This window comes from Salmo salar, chromosome ssa20, assembly GCF_905237065.1.
Source record: "Salmo salar chromosome ssa20, Ssal_v3.1, whole genome shotgun sequence".
Lineage (NCBI taxonomy): Eukaryota > Metazoa > Chordata > Actinopteri > Salmoniformes > Salmonidae > Salmo > Salmo salar.
Window position 1 is genome coordinate 92,339,517 of NC_059461.1, and position 23,403 is coordinate 92,362,919.

The 23,403-nt window shown below is 45.9% G+C and overlaps 1 protein-coding gene and 1 long non-coding RNA gene across 8 annotated transcripts in view; one reads left to right on the forward strand and one right to left on the reverse strand.

The window, feature by feature from the left end:
• fndc3a (fibronectin type III domain containing 3A) overlaps positions 1-23,403 on the forward strand; it is a 187,963-nt gene that overhangs the window by 139,135 nt on the left and 25,425 nt on the right. For all 7 annotated transcript variants that reach the window (XM_045704129.1, XM_045704130.1, XM_045704128.1 and 4 more), the window contains 8 exons: positions 2,406-2,544; positions 3,846-3,914; positions 7,420-7,538; positions 11,391-11,496; positions 15,586-15,779; positions 16,056-16,169; positions 16,370-16,519; positions 21,536-21,752. In XM_045704129.1, the coding sequence (XP_045560085.1) occupies positions 2,406-2,544; positions 3,846-3,914; positions 7,420-7,538; positions 11,391-11,496; positions 15,586-15,779; positions 16,056-16,169; positions 16,370-16,519; positions 21,536-21,752 (1,108 nt within the window). The remainder of the gene's footprint in view (positions 1-2,405; positions 2,545-3,845; positions 3,915-7,419; positions 7,539-11,390; positions 11,497-15,585; positions 15,780-16,055; positions 16,170-16,369; positions 16,520-21,535; positions 21,753-23,403) is intronic.
• Positions 12,720-13,530, reverse strand: LOC123729305 (uncharacterized). Its single transcript, XR_006761069.1, has 3 exons — positions 13,510-13,530; positions 12,991-13,118; positions 12,720-12,801 (listed from the first exon to the last, which is right to left on the reverse strand). It is a non-coding gene; the product is annotated as an uncharacterized lncRNA (long non-coding RNA).

Below are 23,403 nucleotides of genomic sequence, written 5' to 3' on the forward strand. Positions count from 1 at the left end.
CTTGACTTGACTGCGGTTTGTCGTCGTAACTGACTTAAGCATTGTGAACTGAGTGCCCCATGGTGGCTGGCGGTGGGGTTATGGTATGGGCCCGGCATAAGCTACGGACAACGAACACAATTGTATTTATTGATGGCAAATTGAATGCACAGAGATACCTTGACAAGCTCCTTAGGCCCATTGTCGTGCCATTTGTCCGCCTCCATCACCTCATGTTTCAGCATGATAATGCACGGCCCCCATGACGTAAGGATCTGTACACAATTCCTGGATGCTGAAAATGTCCCTGTTCTTCCATGGCCTGCATACTCATCAGACATGTCACCCACTGAGCATGTTTGGGATGCTCTGGATTGGTGTAAACGACAGTCTGTTCCAGTTCCCGCCAATATCCAGCAACTTCACACATCCATTGTAGAGCAGCGGGACAACATTCCACAGGCCACAATCAACAGCAATGATCAACTTTATGCGGTGGAAATATCATGCTTCATGAGGCAAAAGGTGGTATCACCAGATATTGACTGGTTTTCTGATCCACGCCCCTACCTGTTTTTTAATTTTTATTTATCTGTGTCCAACATATGCATATCTGTATTCCCAGTCATATGAAATCTATAGATTAGGGCCTAATGAATGTTTTTCAATTGACTGATTTCCTTATATGAACTGTAACTCAGTAAAATCTTTAAAGTTGTTGCATTTATTTTTGTTCAGTGTAGCTAACATTCTTTGATAACTGGTTAGATGGCATTATGCATTTCCAAAACGGTGTTTTACTTTAATGTAGCTGTAAGCTAGGTGTTGATAGCAACTGGCTGACTCACGCAGTGTTAATTTAAAGTTAGCAGGCTAATTGGCTAGCAACCTTGAAAGTTGATTCGTAACAATAAATAAAGTATTTGCTTTTAAGTTGTCTGAAAATTAAGTTGAAGCCAGTAGTCATGAGTGCAAACAATTTGGTTTAATTAAGTGATGCATTTGAAGTTATTTCTGTTGAGGTTTACATACAAGGCTGGCTTGCCGTGTTCTCCATATTATATTACACCCTTGGAAAACATTTTCTGACATGACTACGGAATGCTGATCGGTTTTATGTAATAACTCGCAAAAAATATAGAAAGTGAGTTTTAACTTTGCATTGGGACATGATGCATATACTAATGCAAATCTATATGTCTCATGTGGTGAAGAGGAGACGAAGATACGGGTGCCTTGTGACAATTCATCGGCTTGTGGGTAACCCGCCTTTACCATCCATCCTATTGGCCATTGTGCAATCCCTGGATAATAAACTGGATGAGCTCTGTTCGAGACTATCCTACCAACGGGACATTAAATACAGCAATATCTTATTTTTAACTGAGTCGTGGCTGAACGACGACATGAATAATATACAGTTGGCTGGGTTTTCCGTGCATCGACAGAACAGCTACCTCCGGGAAGACTAGGGGTGGTGTGTTTGTCAATAACAGCTGGTGCTGTCAATAACCCAGCCGCGAGCTGCCTAGTGACGCGAGCCTACTAGACGGGTTAAATGCCTTTTGTGCTCACTCCGAGGAAAGCAACACTGAAGCATGCATGAGAGCACCAGCTGTTCCGGACAACTGTGTGATAACGCTCTGCGTAGCCAATGTGAGTAAGACCTTTAAACAGGTCAACATTCACCAGGCCACAGGGCCAGACGGATTACCAGGACCTGTACTCAGAGCATACACGGACCAATTGGCAAATGTCTTCAATTACGTTTTCAACCTTTCCCTGACGAAGTCTGTAATACGTTTCAAGCAGACCACCATAGTCCCTATGTTAATTTTTTTACTTTAGTTTGTTTAGTAAATATTTTCTTAACTGTTGTGGTTAAGTGCTTGTAAGTAAGCATTTCACGATTTGTATTTGGGGCATGTGACATAAGTTTGGTTTGATTTGAACATTTACACATTGAGCAGCAAGATGGTTTGGGGAAAGTGTGGTGCAACTAGGGGTCAATATTTTGACAGCCCCCCCCCCGCCACTTAATTTTCCATCATTGTGTTTTCCCTTGCTATATACTCATTTAAAGTGACGACCTCCTGTAATTTCAGTTCCAAGCGAAAGGGGCAGAGAACTGGAGTGCTTTTTCCCCCCTAGCTCTGTACAGGCCAATCAACAAAACACAGTCAAGTGAGCGCAGGCGAGAGTTGGAATTTGGCTGCTGGACAAATAGATGAGAGTCTCTTGATGAGTGATATTGTGACAATAGAAATACGTATTTTTCTGACCCTAGAAATACTTTCAATGAAGGCCTGGATGAGGAATGTGTTATTTATTTATATATATATATATATATATATATATATATAATAGTTTTTCCTTTTCTATAATTGTGATTCCTGACTGCTGCAGTATCTCCTCCCGTCCTGCAGGTGGCGGCCTACAACACTGAGGGGAAGAGTAACCCCAGTCAGGTGGCAGAGTTCACTACCTGTCCAGACAGACCAGGAGGACCATGTAGACCCGTCATCAGAGGCAGGGTGCTGCCCAACTCCTTCAGACTGGCATGGGGTGAGTAGACGCAATCATCATCATCTCAAACACACACAAAGAAATATGATCTGCTCGTAATGGTGATACCGATCAAAATCCCTCTCACCGATACATCTGTGCTACCAGAGCTTTGTTTGTTTTCATGTCTGTTGATAACACTGGCCACCCTTGGTGTGATCAAGCCTACTGGCCACCCTTGGTGTGATCAAGCCTACTGGCCACCCTTGGTGTGATCAAGACTACTGGCCACCCTTGGTGTGATCAAGACTGCTGGCCACCCTTGGTGTGATCAAGCCTACTGGCCACCCTTGGTGTGATCAAGACTACTGGCCACCCTTGGTGTGATCAAGACTGCTGGCCACCCTTGGTGTGATCAAGACGACTGGCCACCCTTGGTGTGATCAAGACTACTGGCCACCCTTGTTGTGATCAAGAGTACTGGCCACCCTTGGTGTGATCAAGACTGCTGGCCACCCTTGGTGTGATCAAGACTACTGGCCACCCTTGGTGTGATCAAGAGTACTGGCCACCCTTGGTGTGATCAAGACTGCTGGCCACCCTTGGTGTGATCAAGACTACTGGCCACCCTTGGTGTGATCAAGACTACTGGCCACCCTTGGTGTGATCAAGACTACTGGCCACCCTTGGTGTGATCAAGACTGCTGGCCACCCTTGGTGTGATCAAGACTACTGGCCACCCTTGGTGTGATCAAGAGTACTGGCCACCCTTGGTGTGATCAAGACTACTGGCCACCCTTGGTGTGATCAAGACTACTGGCCACCCTTGGTGTGATCAAGACTACTGGCCACCCTTGGTGTGATCAAGACTACTGGCCACCCTTGGTGTGATCAAGAGTACTGGCCACCCTTGGTGTGATCAAGACTACTGGCCACCCTTGGTGTGATCAAGAGTGCTGGCCTGGTCAGAGGTAGTGTATTATATAGGGAATATGGTGGTGTCATTTGGGATGCACATATTGTCTATAAATATTGCTAGCTGGCTCATGACTCTTTAACAGAGCTACAGAGACATTGATCCAGAACAAGAAGTAATAGTTGTATTCTCTCTAGAACCTCCTAAAGAATATTGTTTTATTCTCTCTCTAGAACCTCCTAAAGAATCTAGTTGTATTCTCTCTCTAGAACCTCCTAAAGAATCGTGTTTTATTCTCTCTCTAGAACCTCCTAAACAATCTAGTTATATTCTCTCTAGAACCTCCTAAAGAATCTAGTTGTATTCTCTCTCTAGAACCTCCTAAAGAATCTAGTTGTATTCTCTCTAGAACCTCCTAAAGAATCGTGTTTTATTCTCTCTCTAGAACCTCCGAAAGATGATGGAGGGGCAGAAGTGACCAAATACGTGGTGGAGATATCTGAGGGACTAAGCGGTAAGTCTCAACTGCAAATCAATCACATTTATTTTATAAATCCCTTTTTACATTGAGGAGGCAGGTAGCCTAGTGGTTACAGCAGGTAGCCTAGTGGTTAGAGTGGAGGGGCGGCAGGTAGCCTAGTGGTTAGAATGGAGGGGCGGCAGGTAGCCTAGTGGTTAGAGTGGAGGGACGGCAGGTAGCCTAGTGGTTAGAGTGGAGGGGCGGCAGGTAGCCTAGTGGTTAGAGTGGAGGGGCGGCAGGTAGCCTAGTGGTTAGAGTGGAGGGGCGGCAGGTAGCCTAGTGGTTAGAGTGGAGGGGCGGCAGGTAGCCTAGTGGTTAGAGTGGAGGGGCGGCAGGTAGCCTAGTGGTTAGAGTGGAGGGGCGGCAGGTAGCCTAGTGGTTAGAGTGGAGGGACGGCAGGTAGCCTAGTGGTTAGAGTGGAGGGACGGCAGGTAGCCTAGTGGTTAGAGTGGAGGGGTGGCAGGTAGCCTAGTGGTTAGAGCAGGTAGCCTAGTGGTTAGAGGAGGCAGGTAACCTAGTGGTTAGAGCAGGTAGCCTAGTGGTTACAGCAGGTAGCCTGGTGGTTAGAGTGGAGGGGCGGCAGGTAGCCTAGTGGTTAGAGTGGAGGGACGGCAGGTAGCCTAGTGGTTAGAGTGGAGGGACGGCAGGTAGCCTAGTGGTTAGAGTGGAGGGACGGCAGGTAGCCTAGTGGTTAGAGTGGAGGGGCGGCAGGTAGCCTAGTGGTTAGAGTGGAGGGACGGCAGGTAGCCTAGTGGTTAGAGTGGAGGGGTGGCAGGTAGCCTAGTGGTTAGAGCAGGTAGCCTAGTGGTTAGAGCAGGCAGGTAACCTAGTGGTTAGAGCAGGTAGCCTAGTGGTTACAGCAGGTAGCCTGGTGGTTAGAGTGGAGGGGCGGCAGGTAGCCTAGTGGTTAGAGGCAGGTAGCCTAGTGGTTAGAGCAGGCAGGTAGTCTAGTGGTTAGAGCGTTGGACTAGTAACCAGCAGGTAGCCTAGTGGTTTGAGCGTTGGACTAGTAACCAAAAGGTTGCTAGATCGAATCCCCGTCGTTCTGCCCCTGAACAAGGCAGTTAACCCACTGTTCCCCGGTAGGCCGTCATTGTAAATAAGAATTTGTTCTTAACTGAATTGCCTCGTTAAATAAAGATACAATTTTAAAAAAAAAAACATCAAGAGCTTTCCTGTTACCCAGCCTTAACGCCAGAGAGAGCTTTCCTGTTACCCAGCCTTAACGCCAGAGAGAGCTTTCCTCTTACCCAGCCTTAACCCCAGAGAGAGCTTTCCTGTTACCCAGCCTTAACCCCAGAGAGAGCTTTCCTGTTACCCAGCCTTAACCCCAGAGAGAGCTTTCCTGTTACCCAGCCTTAACGCCAGAGAGAGCTTTCCTCTTACCCAGCCTTAACCCCAGAGAGAGCTTTCCTGTTACCCAGCCTTAACCCCAGAGAGAGCTTTCCTGTTACCCAGCCTTAACCCCAGAGAGAGCTTTCCTGTTACCCAGCCTTAACGCCAGAGAGAGCTTTCCTCTTACCCAGCCTTAACGCCAGAGAGAGCTTTCCTGTTACCCAGCCTTAACGCCAGAGAGAGCTTTCCTGTTACCCAGCCTTAACCCCAGAGAGAGCTTTCCTGTTACCCAGCCTTAACGCCAGAGAGAGCTTTCCTCTTACCCAGCCTTAACCCCAGAGAGAGCTTTCCTGTTACCCAGCCTTAACGCCAGAGAGAGCTTTCCTGTTACCCAGCCTTAACCCCAGAGAGAGCTTTCCTGTTACCCAGCCTTAACGCCAGAGAAAGTTCCTTGAGAACAGTAATCCTTTCTATTTGTATAGTGCTTTTTATCAACCCACAGTAGTTTTCAAGATACAGTCCCTTCAGAAAGTATTCACACCCATTGACTTTTTCCACATTTTGTTGTCTTACAGCCTGAATGTAAAATTGATTATATTGAGATTTTGTGTCCCTGGCCTACACACAATACCACATAATGTAAAAGTGAAATTACGTCTTTAGAAATAGTTACAAATGTATTAATGAAAAGCTGAAATGTCTTCAGTCAATAAGTATTCAACTCCTTTGTTAGGTCAAGCCTAAATAAGTCCAGGAGTAAACATGTGCTTAACAAGTCACATAATAAATTGTTTGGACTCTGTATTCAATAATAGTGTTTAACATGATTTTTGAATGACTACCTCATCTCTGTACCCCCACACATATAATTATCTGTGAGGTCCCTCAGTCGAGCAGTGAACTTTAAACACAGATTCAACCACAAAGACCAGGGAGGTTTCCCAATGCCTCGCAAAGAAGGGCACTTGTTGGTAGATGGGTAAAAATAAAAAAGCAGATATTGAATATCCCTTTGAGCATGGTGAAGTTATTAATTACACTTTGGATGGTGTATCAATACACCCAGTCACTACAAAGATACAGGGGTCCTTCCTAACTCAGTTGCCGGAGAGGAAGGAAACCGCTCAGGGATTTCACCATGGGGCCAACGGTCACTTTAAAACAGTTAGAGTTTAATGGCTGTGATGGGAGAAAACTGAGGATGGATCAACAACATTGTAGTTACTCCACAATACTAACCTAAATGACAGAGTGAAAAGAAGGAAGCCTGTTTGGGACAAACACAACACAGTGTACTACTCTTCATATTTTCAAGCAGGATGGTAGCTGCATCGTGTTATGGGGTATGCTTGTAGTCGTTAAGGACTGTGGAGTTTTTCAGGATACAAAATAAATGGAATGGAGCTAAGCACAGACAAAATCCTAGAGGAAAACCTGGTTCAGTCTGCTTTCCACCAGACACTGGGAGATGAATTCACCTTCCATCAGGACAATAACCTAAAACACAAGGCCAAATCTACACTGGAGTTTCTTACAAAGAAGACAATGAATGTTCCTGAGTGGCCGAGTTACATTTTTGACTTAAATCTACTTGAAAATCTATGGCAAGACTTCAAAATGGCTGTCTAGCAATGATCAACAACCAATTTAACAGATCTTGAAGAATTTATAAAAGAATAATGGACAAATATTGTACAATCCAAATGTGGAAAGCTCTTAGACATTTACCCAGAATGACTCACAGCTGTAATCACTGGCAATGAGGATTCTAACATGTATTGACTCTGGGGTTTGAGTACTTATGTAAATGAGATATTTCTGGATTTCATTTCCAATGCATTTTACAAACATTTCTAAAACCATTTTTTCACTTTGTCCTTATACGGTATTGTGTCTAGATGAGTGAGAAGAAAAGAAACATATTTAATCCATTTTGAATTCAGGCTGTAACACAATCAAATTAGGATTAATTCAACGGCTACTGCATGACTACTTCCTGAAAGCTCTGTATTTAACATAACCAAGAACAAGACAGCTTAGTAGTGTGTGTTCATGTCTCTCTCTCTCTCTCTGTCTGTCTGTCTGTCTGTCTGTCTGTCTGTGTGTGTGTGTGTCTGTGTGTCTGTGTGTCTGTCTGTGTGTCTGTGTGTCTGTCCCCCTCTAGGCGTGTCATGGGAGCTGGCGTACAGTGGTCCAGCCATGGAACATGTGTGTGAGGGGCTGAAGCCAGGCCACTCCTACCAGACCAGAGTTTACTGCATGAGTGAGGGGGGGCAAAGCCCAGTGAGTCACCCTTACTGCACCACACACACACACACACACACACACCTCTGCATGTACTGGAGCGAACAATACACACAGTCCGCGTAGCCATGAGAGCTTTAGACCAGTCTTGTCTTTCTCCCTGTCCGCGATGTTTCTCACCGTTATATCTTTGTCACTCATGATATAACGAACAGCTCCATTTCTAGAGCTTTCTATTTGCATGGCTCTTTATGTATATCTTTCTATTTCCATCTCTCTCTCTCTCTCTCTACCGTTCTATTTCCATGTCTCTCTCTCAGCTGTGTGTCATCAGTTCCTCTGCTTCATAATGATGGCTCTAGGAGTAGTATTCCAGTCGCGATGTGATGAATGGCTCTAGGAGTAGTATTCCACTAGCGATGTGATGAATGGCTCTAGGAGTAGTATTCCAGTCGCGATGTGATGAATGGCTCTAGGAGTAGTATTCCAGTCGCGATGTGATGAATGGCTCTAGGAGTAGTATTCCACTAGCGATGTGATGAATGGCTCTAGGAGTAGTATTCCACTAGTGATGTGATGAATGGCTCTAGGAGTAGTATTCCACTAGTGATGTGATGAATGGCTCTAGGAGTAGTATTCCACTAGTGATGTGATGAATGGCTCTAGGAGTAGTATTCCAGTAGTGATGTGATGAATGGCTCTAGGAGTAGTATTCCAGTAGTGATGTGATGAATGGCTCAAGGAGTAGTATTCCAGTCACGATGTGATGAATGGCTCTAGGAGTAGTATTCCAGTCGTGATGTGATGAATGGCTCTAGGAGTAGTATTCCAGTATTCCAGTAGTGATGTGATGAATGGCTCTAGGAGTAGTATTCCAGTATTCCAGTAGTGATGTGATGAATGGCTCTAGGAGTAGTATTCCAGTAGTGATGTGATGAATGGCTCTAGGAGTAGTATTCCAGTCTCGATGTGATGAATGGCTCTCGGAGTAGTATTCCAGTCATGATGTGATGAATGGCTCTAGGAGTGGTATTCCAGTCACGATGTGATGAATGGCAATAGGAGTGGTATTCCAGTCACGATGTGATGAATGGCTCTAGGAGTAGTATTCCAGTCGTGATGTGATGAATGGCTCTAGGAGTAGTATTCCAGTCACGATGTGATGAATGGTTCTAGGAGTAGTATTCCAGTATTCCAGTAGTGATGTGATGAATGGCTCTAGGAGTAGTATTCCAGTAGTGATGTGATGAATGGCTCTAGGAGTAGTATTCCAGTCACGATGTGATGAATGGCTCTAGGAGTGGTATTCCAGTAGTGATGTGATGAATGGCTCTAGGAGTGGTATTCCAGTAGTGATGTGATGAATGGCTCTAGGAGTAGTATTCCAGTAGTGATGTGATGAATGGCTCTAGGAGTGGTATTCCAGTCACGATGTGATGAATGGCTCTAGGAGTGGTATTCCAGTCGTGATGTGATGAATGGCTCTAGGAGTAGTATTCCAGTCACGATGTGATGAATGGTTCTAGGAGTAGTATTCCAGTATTCCAGTAGTGATGTGATGAATGGCTCTAGGAGTAGTATTCCAGTATTCCAGTAGTGATGTGATGAATGGCTCTAGGAGTAGTATTCCAGTAGTGATGTGATGAATGGCTCTAGGAGTGGTATTCCAGTCACGATGTGATGAATGGCTCTAGGAGTAGTATTCCAGTAGTGATGTGATGAATGGCTCTAGGAGTGGTATTCCAGTAGTGATGTGATGAATGGCTCTAGGAGTAGTATTCCACTAGTGATGTGATGAATGGCTCTAGGAGTAGTATTCCAGTCTCGATGTGATGAATGGCTCTAGGAGTAGTATTCCAGTAGTGATGTGATGAATGACTCTAGGAGTGGTATTCCAGTAGTGATGTGATGAATGGCTCTAGGAGTAGTATTCCAGTAGTGATGTGATGAATGGCTCTAGGAATGGTATTCCAGTCACGATGTGATGAATGGCAATAGGAGTGGTATTCCAGTCGTGATGTGATGAATGGCTCTAGGAGTAGTATTCCAGTCACGATGTGATGAATGGTTCTAGGAGTAGTATTCCAGTATTCCAGTAGTGATGTGATGAATGGTTCTAGGAGTAGTATTCCAGTCACGATGTGATGAATGGCTCTAGGAGTAGTATTCCAGTCACGATGTGATGAATGGTTCTAGGAGTAGTATTCCAGTCACGATGTGATGAATGGCTCTAGGAGTGGTATTCCAGTCACGATGTGATGAATGGCTCTAGGAGTAGTATTCCAGTAGTGATGTGATGAATGGCTCTAGGAGTGGTATTCCAGTCACGATGTGATGAATGGCTCTAGGAGTGGTATTCCAGTCACGATGTGATGAATGGCTCTAGGAGTAGTATTCCAGTAGTGATGTGATGAATGGCTCTAGGAGTGGTATTCCAGTCACGATGTGATGAATGGCTCTAGGAGTGGTATTCCAGTCACGATGTGATGAATGGCTCTAGGAGTGGTATTCCAGTCATGTCCAAGCCGTCTATTTCTGGGCCGCCTCTAATAGGAGAATTTCGTTCATCTGTTTTCTCATTTGGAGGTTATTTATGATCTTCTTCACGACTCCGTTCCAAATGGAACACTGTTCCCTATATAGTGCACTATTTAGGACTCTGTTCTAGCCCATATGGCTCTGGTCTAAAGTAGTGCACTATATAGGGAATAGGGTGCCAGCCCTGGTCCTAAAGTAGTGCACTATATATGGAATAGGGTGCCAGCCCTGGTCTAAAGTAATACACTATATAGGGAATAGGCTGCCAGCCCTGGTCCTAAAGTAGTGCACTATATAGGGAATAGGGTGCCAGCCCTGGTCCTAAAGTAGTGCACTATATAAGGAATAGGGTGCCAGCCCTGGTCTAAAGTAATACACTATATAGGGAATAGGGTGCCAGCCCTGGTCCTAAAGTAGTGCACTATATATGGAATAGGGTGCCATTTGGGATCCATGTCATATGTACGTACAAGACAGAGGGCTGTAATCAGTTAACCCTCGTCGCATGGCGTAGGAAGATCAGCTAATTATTAATTAGCCAGATCAGCTGGTTTATGATGTTAATGACTCTTATTCACGACGGCTCAGAGAGACTCAGAGAAACATGACTCATGATGACACGCTTTTGTTTTGGTGAAGTATTTTATTTGGGGGGATGGGATGGGATGCAGAGTAACGTGACAGAACACTCACATGTTGGGTGGCTGTCTCTTCTCTGTCACAGAAATGGAGATTTAACTGTTACTGTTAAACGCACAGCAGATCAGCATGGCAGTAATATGCCGTGTAGTCCCACATTATCAATAGATACTGTAGATCAGATACAGCAGATCAGCATGGCAGTAATATGCCGTGTAGTCCCACATTATCAATAGATACTGTAGATCAGATACAGCAGATCAGCATGGCAGTAATATGCCGTGTAGTCCCACATTATCAATAGATACTGTAGATCAGATACAGCAGATCAGCATGGCAGTAATATGCCGTGTAGTCCCACATTATCAATAGATACTGTATATCAGATACTGCAGATCAGCATGGCAGTAATATGCCGTGTAGTCCTACATTATCAATAGATACTGTAGATCAGATACTGCAGATCAGCATGGCAGTAATATGCCGTGTAGTCCCACATTATCAATAGATACTGTAGATCAGATACTGCAGATCAGCATGGCAGTAATATGCCGTGTAGTCCCACATTATCAATAGATACTGTAGATCAGATACTGCAGATCAGCATGGCAGTAATATGCCGTGTAGTCCTACATTATCAATAGATACTGTACTCATTGTTTTTCATCAGTTGTACATGGTGTTTCATCCTAACATGTTGTTGTTGTGTTCCAGCTGTCAGAGACTCTGCAGGTCCAGACTCCCGCGGTGCCCCCAGGGCAGTGCCAGCCGCCCCGCGTGGTGGGCAAGCCCAAGGCCAGAGAGGTGCAGCTGCGCTGGGGTGAGTCACTCTGCCATCCCCCCTGCCAACCTACACTACCACCACTCTGCCATCCCCCCTGCCAACCTACACTACCACCACTCTGTCACCATGCCAACCTACACTACCACCACTCTATCACCATGCCAACCTTAACCACCACTCTATCACCATGCCAACCTACACTACCACCACTCCATCACCATGCCAACCTACACTACCACCACTCTGTCACCATGCCAACCTACACTACCACCACTCTGTCACCATGCCAACCTACACTACCACCACTCTATCACCATGCCAACCTTAACCACCACTCTATCACCATGCCAACCTTAACCACCACTCTATCACCATGCCAACCTTAACTACCACCACTCCGTCACCATGCCAGCCTACACTACCACCACTCTGTCACCATGCCAACCTACACTACCACCACTCTGTCACCATGCCAACCTACACTACCACCACTCTGTCACCATGCCAACCTACACTACCACCACTCTGTCACCATGCCAACCTACACTACCACCACTCTGTCACCATGCCAACCTACACTACCACCACTCTGTCACCATGCCAACCTACACTACCACCACTCTGTCACCATGCCAACCTACACTACCACCACTCTGTCACCATGCCAACCTACACTACCACCACTCTGTCACCATGCCAACCTACACTACCACCACTCTGTCACCATGCCAACCTATACTACCACCACTCTGTCACCATGCCAACCTATACTACCACCACTCCGTCACCATGCCAACCTACACTACCACCACTCTGTCACCATGCCAACCTACACTACCACCACTCTGTCACCATGCCAACCTATACTACCACCACTCTGTCACCATGCCAACCTACTCTACCACCAATCCGTCACCATGCCAACCTACACTACCACCAATCCGTCACCATGCCAACCTACACTACCACCACTCCGTCACCATGCCAACCTACACTACCACCACTCTGTCACCATGCCAACCTACACTACCACCACTCTGTCACCATGCCAACCTACACTACCACCACTCTGTCACCATGCCAACCTACACTACCACCACTCTGTCACCATGCCAACCTATACTACCACCACTCCGTCACCATGCCAACCTACACTACCACCACTCTGTCACCATGCCAACCTACACTACCACCACTCTGTCACCATGCCAACCTACACTACCACCACTCTGTCACCATGCCAACCTACACTACCACCACTCTGTCACCATGCCAACCTACACTACCACCCCTCTGTCACCATGCCAACCTACACTACCACCCCTCTGTCACCATGCCAACCTACACCACCACTCTATCACCATGCCAACCTACACTACCACCACTCTATCACCATGCCAACCTACACTACCACCACTCTGTCACCATGCCAACCTACACTACCACCACTCTGTCACCATGCCAACCTACACTACCACCACTCTGTCACCATGCCAACCTACACTACCACCACTCTGTCACCATGCCAACCTACACTACCACCACTCTGTCACCATGCCAACCTACACTACCACCACTCTGTCACCATGCCAACCTACACTACCACCACTCTGTCACCATGCCAACCTACACTACCACCCCTCTGTCACCATGCCAACCTACACCACCACTCTATCACCATGCCAACCTACACTACCACCACTCTGTCACCATGCCAACCTACACTACCACCACTCTGTCACCATGCCAACCTACACTACCACCCCTCTGTCACCATGCCAACCTACACTACCACCCCTCTGTCACCATGCCAACCTACACTACCACCATGCCAACCTACACTACCACCACTCTGTCACCATGCCAACCTACACTACCACCATGCCAACCTACACTACCACCACTCTGTCACCATGCCAACCTACACTACCACCACTCTGTCACCATGCCAACCTACACTACCACCACTCTGTCACCATGCCAACCTACACTACCACCCCTCTATCACCATGCCAACCTACACTACCACCACTCTATCACCATGCCAACCTACACTACCACCACTCTGTCACCATGCCAACCTACACTACCACCACTCTGTCACCATGCCAACCTACACTACCACCCCTCTGTCACCATGCCAACCTACACTACCACCCCTCTGTCACCATGCCAACCTACACTACCACCCCTCTGTCACCATGCCAACCTACACTACCACCCCTCTGTCACCATGCCAACCTACACTACCACCCCTCTGTCACCATGCCAACCTACACTACCACCACTCTGTCACCATGCCAACCTACACTACCACCACTCTGTCACCATGCCAACCTACACTACCACCACTCTGTCACCATGCCAACCTACACTACCACCACTCTGTCACCATGCCAACCTACACTACCACCCCTCTGTGTGGGCATATTGTATTCTCTTTTGGTGCCAGGGAATAACTGGCTTTAATATAATATATGCCATTTTAGCAGACACATTGTGTTGGGGGCCTTAAGAAAGAATCTCTTGTCAAGCTGTCTGTTACCTGAAGACAGAATCTATTGTCAAGCTGTCTGTTACCTGAAGACAGAATCTATTGTCCAGCTGTCTGTTACCTGAAGACAGAATCTATTGTCCAGCTGTCTGTTACCTGAAGACAGAATCTATTGTCAAGCTGTCTGTTACCTGAAGACAGAATCTATTGTCCAGCTGTCTGTTACCTGAAGACAGAATCTCTTGTCAAGCTGTCTGTTACCTGAAGACAGAATCTCTTGTCAAGCTGTCTGTTACCTGAAGACAGAATCTCTTGTCCAGCTGTCTGTTACCTGAAGACAGAATCTCTTGTCAAGCTGTCTGTTACCTGAAGACAGAATCTCTTGTCAAGCTGTCTGTTACCTGAAGACAGAATCTCTTGTCAAGCTGTCTGTTACCTGAAGACAGAATCTCTTGTCAAGCTGTCTGTTACCTGAAGACAGAATCTATTGTCAAGCTGTCTGTTACCTGAAGACAGTCTGTTGTCAAGCTGTCTGTTACCTGAAGACAGAATCTATTGTCAAGCTGTCGGTTACCTGAAGACAGTCTCTTGTCAAGCTGTCTGTTACCTGAAGACAGAATCTATTGTCAAGCTGTCTGTTACCTGAAGACAGAATCTATTGTCCAGCTGTCTGTTACCTGAAGACAGAATCTATTGTCCAGCTGTCTGTTACCTGAAGACAGAATCTATTGTCAAGCTGTCTGTTACCTGAAGACAGAATCTATTGTCCAGCTGTCTGTTACCTGAAGACAGAATCTATTGTCCAGCTGTCTGTTACCTGAAGACAGAATCTCTTGTCAAGCTGTCTGTTACCTGAAGACAGAATCTATTGTCAAGCTGTCTGTTACCTGAAGACAGTCTGTTGTCAAGCTGTCTGTTACCTGAAGACAGAATCTATTGTCAAGCTGTCGGTTACCTGAAGACAGTCTCTTGTCAAGCTGTCTGTTACCTGAAGACAGAATCTATTGTCCAGCTGTCTGTTACCTGAAGACAGAATCTATTGTCCAGCTGTCTGTTACCTGAAGACAGAATCTATTGTCCAGCTGTCTGTTACCTGAAGACAGAATCTATTGTCAAGCTGTCTGTTACCTGAAGACAGAATCTATTGTCCAGCTGTCTGTTACCTGAAGACAGAATCTATTGTCAAGCTGTCTGTTACCTGAAGACAGAATCTATTGTCCAGCTGTCTGTTACCTGAAGACAGAATCTATTGTCGAGCTGTCTGTTACCTGAAGACAGAATCTATTGTCGAGCTGTCTGTTACCTGAAGACAGAATCTATTGTCCAGCTGTCTCTTACCTGAAGACAGAATCTATTGTCCAGCTGTCTGTTACCTGAAGACAGAATCTATTGTCCAGCTGTCTGTTACCTGAAGACAGAATCTATTGTCCAGCTGTCTGTTACCTGAAGACAGAATCTATTGTCCAGCTGTCTGTTACCTGAAGACAGAGTGGCCAACCCTAATTTTGTTGTTGATCATTGTAGTTATATGTGCTGCTATTTTAGCAATTTATCATCGTAATGAGAATAATCTGGAATCTGAAAAATGAAATCTAAAAATAAAGGAATTGTTATACGTGTGTCTCTCCCAGGACCGCCGTGTGTGGGGGGCGGCAGCCCGGTGTCGGTCTATAGTGTGGAGGTGTGTGGCTCTGGTCCTCAGGGGTCAACAGGTCAAGAGGAGGTCAGGGAGGTGTACCAGGGTTCGGAGGTCGACTGCACCGTAGGCAGTCTGCTGCCGGGACGGACGTACAGCTTCCGCCTGCGGGCCGCCAACAAGGCTGGGGTGAGACAACAAACTTGTTTTATCTCTTGAATGCTGGGAAAACTGAACTGAACTTTGTTGGTTCATGAACGATACAGGATAGTCTTGCTCAGTGTGTGGGTTTGACTGAATACTTTTCAGGAGTGAAAAAAAAAAAAAAAAGTGAATTTAATCTTTCTCTGAATCTCTTCTCCGTATGTCCTCAATTCCTCTATGTAGTCATGTTGTGTCACTAAAGAAAAGTGTGTTTGACTAACACCCAACTAATGAGTGTGTCTTTTTGCTTATGTATGTTAGTACGGACCCCTGTCAGAGCATTGTGAGGTGACCATGGGCCCCGGGGCTCCGGAACCCTGTAAGGCCCCTCGAATCACCTGCAAGTCCCCTACTGTGGCTGTGGTCAGCTGGGAGGTTAGAAAACACCACACTTGTGACTTCTGTTCTATGTGTGGTTTTTGTACTACAACAGAAATAATCTCAGGGGATAATACAGTAAATCAATTATCCTGTTAAAAAATCAAAACGGGAGTTTTTATCTGTGTTGAAACCAATCGATCAAATCACGTTAACAGTCTCACCGCAGCTCCTCTGTTTCTCCTGCCCTTCCTCAGACTCCAGCCTGTAACGGGGCGGTAGTCTCAGAGTACCGTGTGGAGTGGGGGGCGGCGGAGGGCACTATGCAGGTGTGTTACAGCGGCGCCAGCCTCACCCACGAGGTCAAGGGACTGCTGCCCGCCACCAACTACTTCTGCCGGGTTCAGGTGAGTCTGTCTCTCAGCACTAAAGATAACTTACCTGGTACTAGTACTGAACTACTACTGCCGCGTTCAGATGAGTAGAGCTTCCTGTTACTATAACGTACTACTTTCTACCTACAGGTGAGTCAGACAGTACCAGGTAACCTTTCTGTAGTCCTATCTCTCTGTCACAAGTAGTGCTGAGAATTGCCAGTGACCTCACAAAACTATATTATTTTGATACTTCGATGCCGATATGTATGCGGTAACTCGCGATTCTACATGTATTGCGATTCGATCCTGAGATTTTATTGCGATTTGATGTTTCAAGCATATTGCTGACCATATTTCTGCTACGGAGAGATGAGAGAGAGAGAGCCATGTGAAAATGAGTTTTGATCAGTCAGGGAAATAAAAGTGCTGAAAACATGTTTGTTAACTATTTAAAAAGACGCTGGAGAACCAGCTATAGGGGAATTTTTGACCCAGCTGACTAGGGACGGCAGCGTAGCCTAGTGGTTAGAGCGTTGGACTAGTAACCGGAAGGTTGCTAGATCTAATCCCCTGAGCTGACAAGGTACAAATCTGTCGTTCTGCCCCTGAACGAGGCAGTTAACCCCACTGTTCCCCGGTAGGCCGTCATTATAAATAAGAATTTGTTCTTAACTGACTTGCCTAGTTAAATAAAGGTAAAACAAGCGCTACCCAGCACTACCTGTGTAGTGGAGGGGAAGTTTTGGCCCAGGTACAGCTGACTAACACTACCTACAGTAGTGTGTAGTGGAGGGAAGTTTTGGCCCAGGTACAGCTGACTAACACTACCTACAGTAGTGTGTAGTGGAGGGGAAGTTTTGGCCCAGGTACAGCTGACTAACACTACCTACAGTAGTGTGTAGTGGAGGGGAAGTTTTGGCCCAGGTACAGCTGACTAACACTACCTACAGTAGTGTGTAGTGGAGGGGAAGTTTTGGCCCAGGTACAGCTGACTAACACTACCTACAGTAGTGTGTAGTGGAGGGGAAGTTTTGGCCCAGGTACAGCTGACTAACACTACCTACAGTAGTGTGTAGTGGAGGGGAAGTTTTGGCCCAGGTACAGCTGACTAACACTACCTACAGTAGTGTGTAGTGGAGGGGAAGTTTTGGCCCAGGTACAGCTGACTAACACTACCTACAGTAGTGTGTAGTGGAGGGGAAGTTTTGGCCCAGGTACAGCTGACTAACACTACCTACAGTAGTGTGTAGTGGAGGGGAAGTTTTGGCCCAGGTACGGCTGACTAACACTACCTACAGTAGTGTGTAGTGGAGGGGAAGTTTTGGCCCAGGTACAGCTGACTAACACTACCTACAGTAGTGTGTAGTGGAGGGAAGTTTTGGCCCAGGTACAGCTGACTAACACTACCTACAGTAGTGTGTAGTGGAGGGAAGTTTTGGCCCAGGTACAGCTGACTAACACTACCTACAGTAGTGTGTAGTGGAGGGGAAGTTTTGGCCCAGGTACAGCTGACTAACACTACCTACAGTAGTGTGTAGTGGAGGGGAAGTTTTGGCCCAGGTACAGCTGACTAACACTACCTACAGTAGTGTGTAGTGGAGGGAAGTTTTGGCCCAGGTACAGCTGACTAACACTACCTACAGTAGTGTGTAGTGGAGGGGAAGTTTTGGCCCAGGTACAGCTGACTAACACTACCTACAGTAGTGTGTAGTGGAGGGGAAGTTTTGGCCCAGGATATCCCCTCTACACCAGGGTAATCTGGTGTTTTATTAAGGATATCCCCTCTACACCAGGGTAATCTAGTGTTTTATTAAGGATATCCCCTCTACACCAGGGTAATCTGGTGTTTTATTAAGGATATCCCCTCTACACCAGGGTAATCTGGGGTTTTATTAAGGATATCCCCTCTACACCAGGGTAATCTGGTGTTTTATTAAGGATATCCCCTCTACACCAGGGTAATCTGGTGTTTTATTAAGGATATCCCCTCTACACCAGGGTAATCTAGTGTTTTATTAAGGATATCCCCTCTACACCAGGGTAATCTGGTGTTTTATTAAGGATATCTCCTCTACACCAGGGTAATCTGGGGTTTTATTAAGGATATCCCCTCTACACCAGGGTAATCTGGTGTTTTATTAAGGATATCCCCTCTACACCAGGGTAATCTGGTGTTTTATTAAGGATATCCCCTCTACACCACGGTAATCTGGTGTTTTATTAAGGATATCCCCTCTACACCAGGGTAATCTGGTGTTTTATTAAGGATATCCCCTCTACACCAGGGTAATCTGGTGTTTTATTAAGGATATCCCCTCTACACCAGGGTAATCTAGTGTTTTTATTTATACCATATGTTTTAGCGGTTAGGTGTTTCTGTTTTTGCTCTTCAAGGTAGCTAGCTAAGTTTGTAGCTAGGCTATCTAACCAGCTAACACGCCAAGCATTCCCCAACAGGTCTGTCAGTTGACTTTCACCCTCACGGATTCAGAACTTCAGCTGCCTCCATTTACGGGCCGATTATTGTCCTTAATGATTACAAGCATACCCATAACATGATGCAGCCACCACTATGCTTGAACATATGGAGAGTGGTACTCAGTAGTGTGTTGTATTGGATTTGTCCCAAACTTAATGCTTTGTATTCAGGATTTAAAAAATTATTGCTTTGCCAAATTTTTGGGAAAAAACACAATTCTACTTTGATATTATGAGGTATTGTGTGTAGGGCAGTGACAAAACATCTAATTTTAATCCATTTTAAATTCAGGCGGTAACACAACAAAGGTGGAATCAGTTAAGGGGTGTGAATATTTTATAAAAGCACTGTGTTTTTGGACATAAAATCACCAGGAAATGAGCTCAGTGATTTTATTTGAGGAAATCTGTTCCCGCGCATAAATAGAGATTCGTAATCTTATCCCAATGTAATCAAGGTTGGCCTTCCCTGTGGCTCAGTTGGTAGAGGATGGTGTTTGCAACGCCAGGGTTGTGTGTTCGATTCCCACGGGGTGCCAGTACAATTATTATTTTTTTTAAATGTATGAAATGTATGCATTCACTACTGTAAGTCGCTCTGGATAAGAGCGTCTGCTAAATGACTAAAATGTAAATGTAAAAATGAAATGATTTTGTTTTTCTCAAATACTATATCTGTTTGGGATTGTTGCGGTCAATTTGCAGTTTCCAAATGATTTATTACCGTGTTCAAGCCTCCCGACCTTCCGCTCAAGGAAAAAATGTAATTGGGGACCCCTGATCTACAGAGTGTGAGGCACCATACAGTGAGGAGTTGGAGGCAGAGCTGGAGACTGGTGTACACTCACTACCACCTAGTGGTCAGAAGTGGTCATTACAACTATACAATTGGTTCCCCAGCTGCTTTGGGCAGAAAACATCCTAGGCACAGATACACTACATGACCAAAGCTGTTGTTGACATCTGCTGGTCAAACATCTCATTACAAAATCATGGGCATTAATATGGAGTTGGTTCCTCCCTTTGCTGCTATAACAGCCTCCTCTTTTCTGGGAAGACTTTCCACTAGATGTTGGAACATTGCTGCAGGGGACTTGCTTCCATTCAGCCACAAGAGCATTAGTGAGGTCGGGAAGACTGATGTTGGGGCGATTAGGCCTGGCTCGCAGTCGGCGTTCCAATTCATCCCAAAGGTGTTCGATGGGGTTCAGGTCAGGGCTCAGTGCAGGCCAGTCAAGTTCTTCCACACCGATCTCGACAAACCGTTCCTGTGTGAACCTCGCTTTGTGCACGGGGGCATTGTCATGCTGAAACAGGAAAGGACCTTCCCCAAACTGATGCCACAAAGTTGGAAGCACAGAATCATCTAGAATGTCATTGTATGCTGTAGGTTCAAGATTTCCCTTCGCTGGAACTAAGGTGCCCGAACAATGAAAAACAGCCCAGGACCGTTATTACTCCTCCACCAAACTTTACAGTTGGCACTATGCATTCAGGAAAATAGCGTTCTCCTGGCATCCGCCAAACCCAGATTATTCCTTCAGACTGCCAGAGGGTGAAGCGTGATTCATCACTCCAAACAACACGTTTCCACTGCTCCAGAGTCCAATGGCGTTGAGTTTTACACCACTCCAGCCGACGCTTGGCATTGCGCATGGTGATCTTAGGCTAATGTGTGGTTGCTCGGCCACGGAAACCCATTTTATGAAGCTCCCGACAAACAGTTATTGTGCTGACGTTGCTTCCAGAGGCAGTTTGGAACTCTGTAGTGAGTGTTGCAACTGAGGACAGACTATTTTTTTACACACTACACACGCTTCATCACTCAGTGGTCCCGTTCTGTGAGCTTATGTGGCCTACCACTTCACGGCTGAGCCGTTGTTGCTCCTAGATATTTCCACTTCACAATATCAACACTTACAGTTAACCGGTGCAGCTCTAACAGGGCAGAAATGTGACTTGTTTGAAAGGTGGCATCCTATGACGGTGCCACGTTGAAAGTCACTGAGCTCTTCAGTACGGGGCCATTCTACTGCCAATGTTTGTCTATGGAGATTGCATGGCTGTGTGCTCGAGTTTATACATCTGTCAGCAACGTGTGTGGCTGAAATAGCCGAATCCACTCATTTGAAGGGGTGTCCACATACTTTTGTATATATAATGTAGCTAGTATCGTCAGATTACATCAACCTAAATCCAGGTGAAAATAGAAAACTGACAGTGTCTAGCGAAAACTTCATCCTAGTTGTCACATTCTGGCTGTAAAGGCAGGTAGTCTCCTTGTGTCACGGCATTAAGAGTTTGTCTCTTGTGTAACATATTATATCCTCTCTCTCCCCGTTTTCCCCCCTCTCTCTCCCCCTTTTCCCCCTCTCCCTCCCCCTTTTTCCGCCTCTCTCCCCGTTTTCCCCCCTCTCTCTCCCCCCTCTCTCTCCCCCTTTTCCCCCTCTCTCTCCCCCCTTTTCCGCCTCTCTCCCCGTTTTCCCCCCTCTCTCTCCCCCCTCTCTCTCCCCCTTTTCCCCCTCTCTCTCCCCGTTTTCCGCCCTCTCTCTCCCTCCCTTTTCCCAGGCTGTGAACGTGGCCGGCGTGGGTCTGTTCAGTGAGGCGGTCCTCTGTCAAACTCCTCCTTCTGTACCTGCGGCTGTCAGCAGTGTCCATGCCCTCAAAGAGGCGGAGCTACGGGGATACCACACCTCCACTTCCACAGACCAGGAGGAAGAGGAGGAGGAGGAGGAGGTGGATGGACCCCCCACGCCTCCTCTCTACTCCCCCTCCACTTGTCTAGGTCTGTTTGGTTTGACATTTTGTTGGTCTTGTTGAATGTTGTAAAGCCTTATTGCGACCATACAAATATATATATATATATATATAGCCTTGACAGCTTTGCACACTCTTGGCATTCTCTCAACCAGCTTCATGAGGTAGTCACCTGGAATGCATTTCAATTAACAGGTGTTCCCTGTTAACAGTTAATTTGTGGAATTTCTTTCCTTCTTAATTCATTTGAGCCAATCAGTTGTGTTGTGACCAGGTAGGGAGGGTATACTGAAGATAACCCTATTTGGTAAAGGACCAAGTCTATATAATGTCAAGAACAGCTCAAATAAGCAAAGAGAAACGACAGTCCATCATCACTTTAAGACATGAAGTTCAGTCAATACGGATTTTTTCTTCACGTGCAGTCGCAAAAACCATCAAGTGCTATGATGGAACTGGGTCTCATGAGGACCACCACAGGAAAGGAAGACCCAGAGTTACCTCTGCTGCAGAGGATAAGTTCATTAGAGTTTCCAGCCTCAGAAATTGCAGCCCAAATAAATGCTTCACAGAGTTCAAGTAACAGACGCATCTCAACATCAACTGTTCAGAGGAGACTGTGTGAATCAGGCCTTCATGGTTGAATTGCTGCAAAGAAAACACTACTAAAGGACACCAATAAGAAGAAGACACTTGCTTGGGCCAAGAAACACGAGCAATGGACATTTGACCGGTGGAAATCTGTCCTTTGGTCTGATGAGTCCAAATGTGAGATTTTTGTTTCCAACCGCCGTGTCTTTGTGAGACGCAGAGTAGGTGAAAGGATGATCTCCGCATGGGTGGTTTCCACCGTGAAGCATGGAGGAGGAGGTGTGATGGTGCTTTGCTGGTGACCCTGTCTGTGATATATTTAGAATTCAAGGAACACTTAACCAGCATGGCTACCACAGCATTCTGCAACGATACGCCATCTCATCTGGTTTGTTATTCAAATCAAATCAAAACTTTATTTATCACATGTGCCGAATACAACAAGTGTAGACTTTACCGTGAAATGCTTACTTACAAGCCCTTAATAACTCTTCTTGAACTGTAGTGTTGGTTAAGAAAATATTTACCAAATAGACTAAAATAAAAAGTTATAATAATAAAAAGTAAACGAGGCTAAATACAGGGAGCACCGTTACCGAGTCAGTGTGCTGGGGGTACAGGTTAGTAGAGGTAATTTATACATGTAGGTGGGAGTGAAGTGACTATGCATAGATATTAAACAGCGAGTAGCAGCAGTGTACAAAAGGGGGGGGTCATTGTAAATTGCCCGGTGGTGAATTTATTAATTGTTCAGTAGTCTAATTAATGGCTTGGGAGTAGAAGCTGTTAAGGAGCCTTTTGGACCTAGACTTGGTGCTCCGGTACGGCTTAGTCCCACTATCATTTGTTTTTCAACGGGACAATGACTACAAAACACACCTCCAGGCTGTGTAAGGGCTATTTGACCAAGAAGGAGAGTGATGGAGTGCTGCATCAGATGACCTGGCCTCCACAATCACCTGACTTCAAACCAATTGAGATGGTTTTGGGATGAGTTGGACCACAGAGTGAAGGAAAAGCAGCCAACAATTGCTCAGCATATGTGGGAACTGCTTCAAGACTGTTGGAAAATCATTCCTCATGAAGCT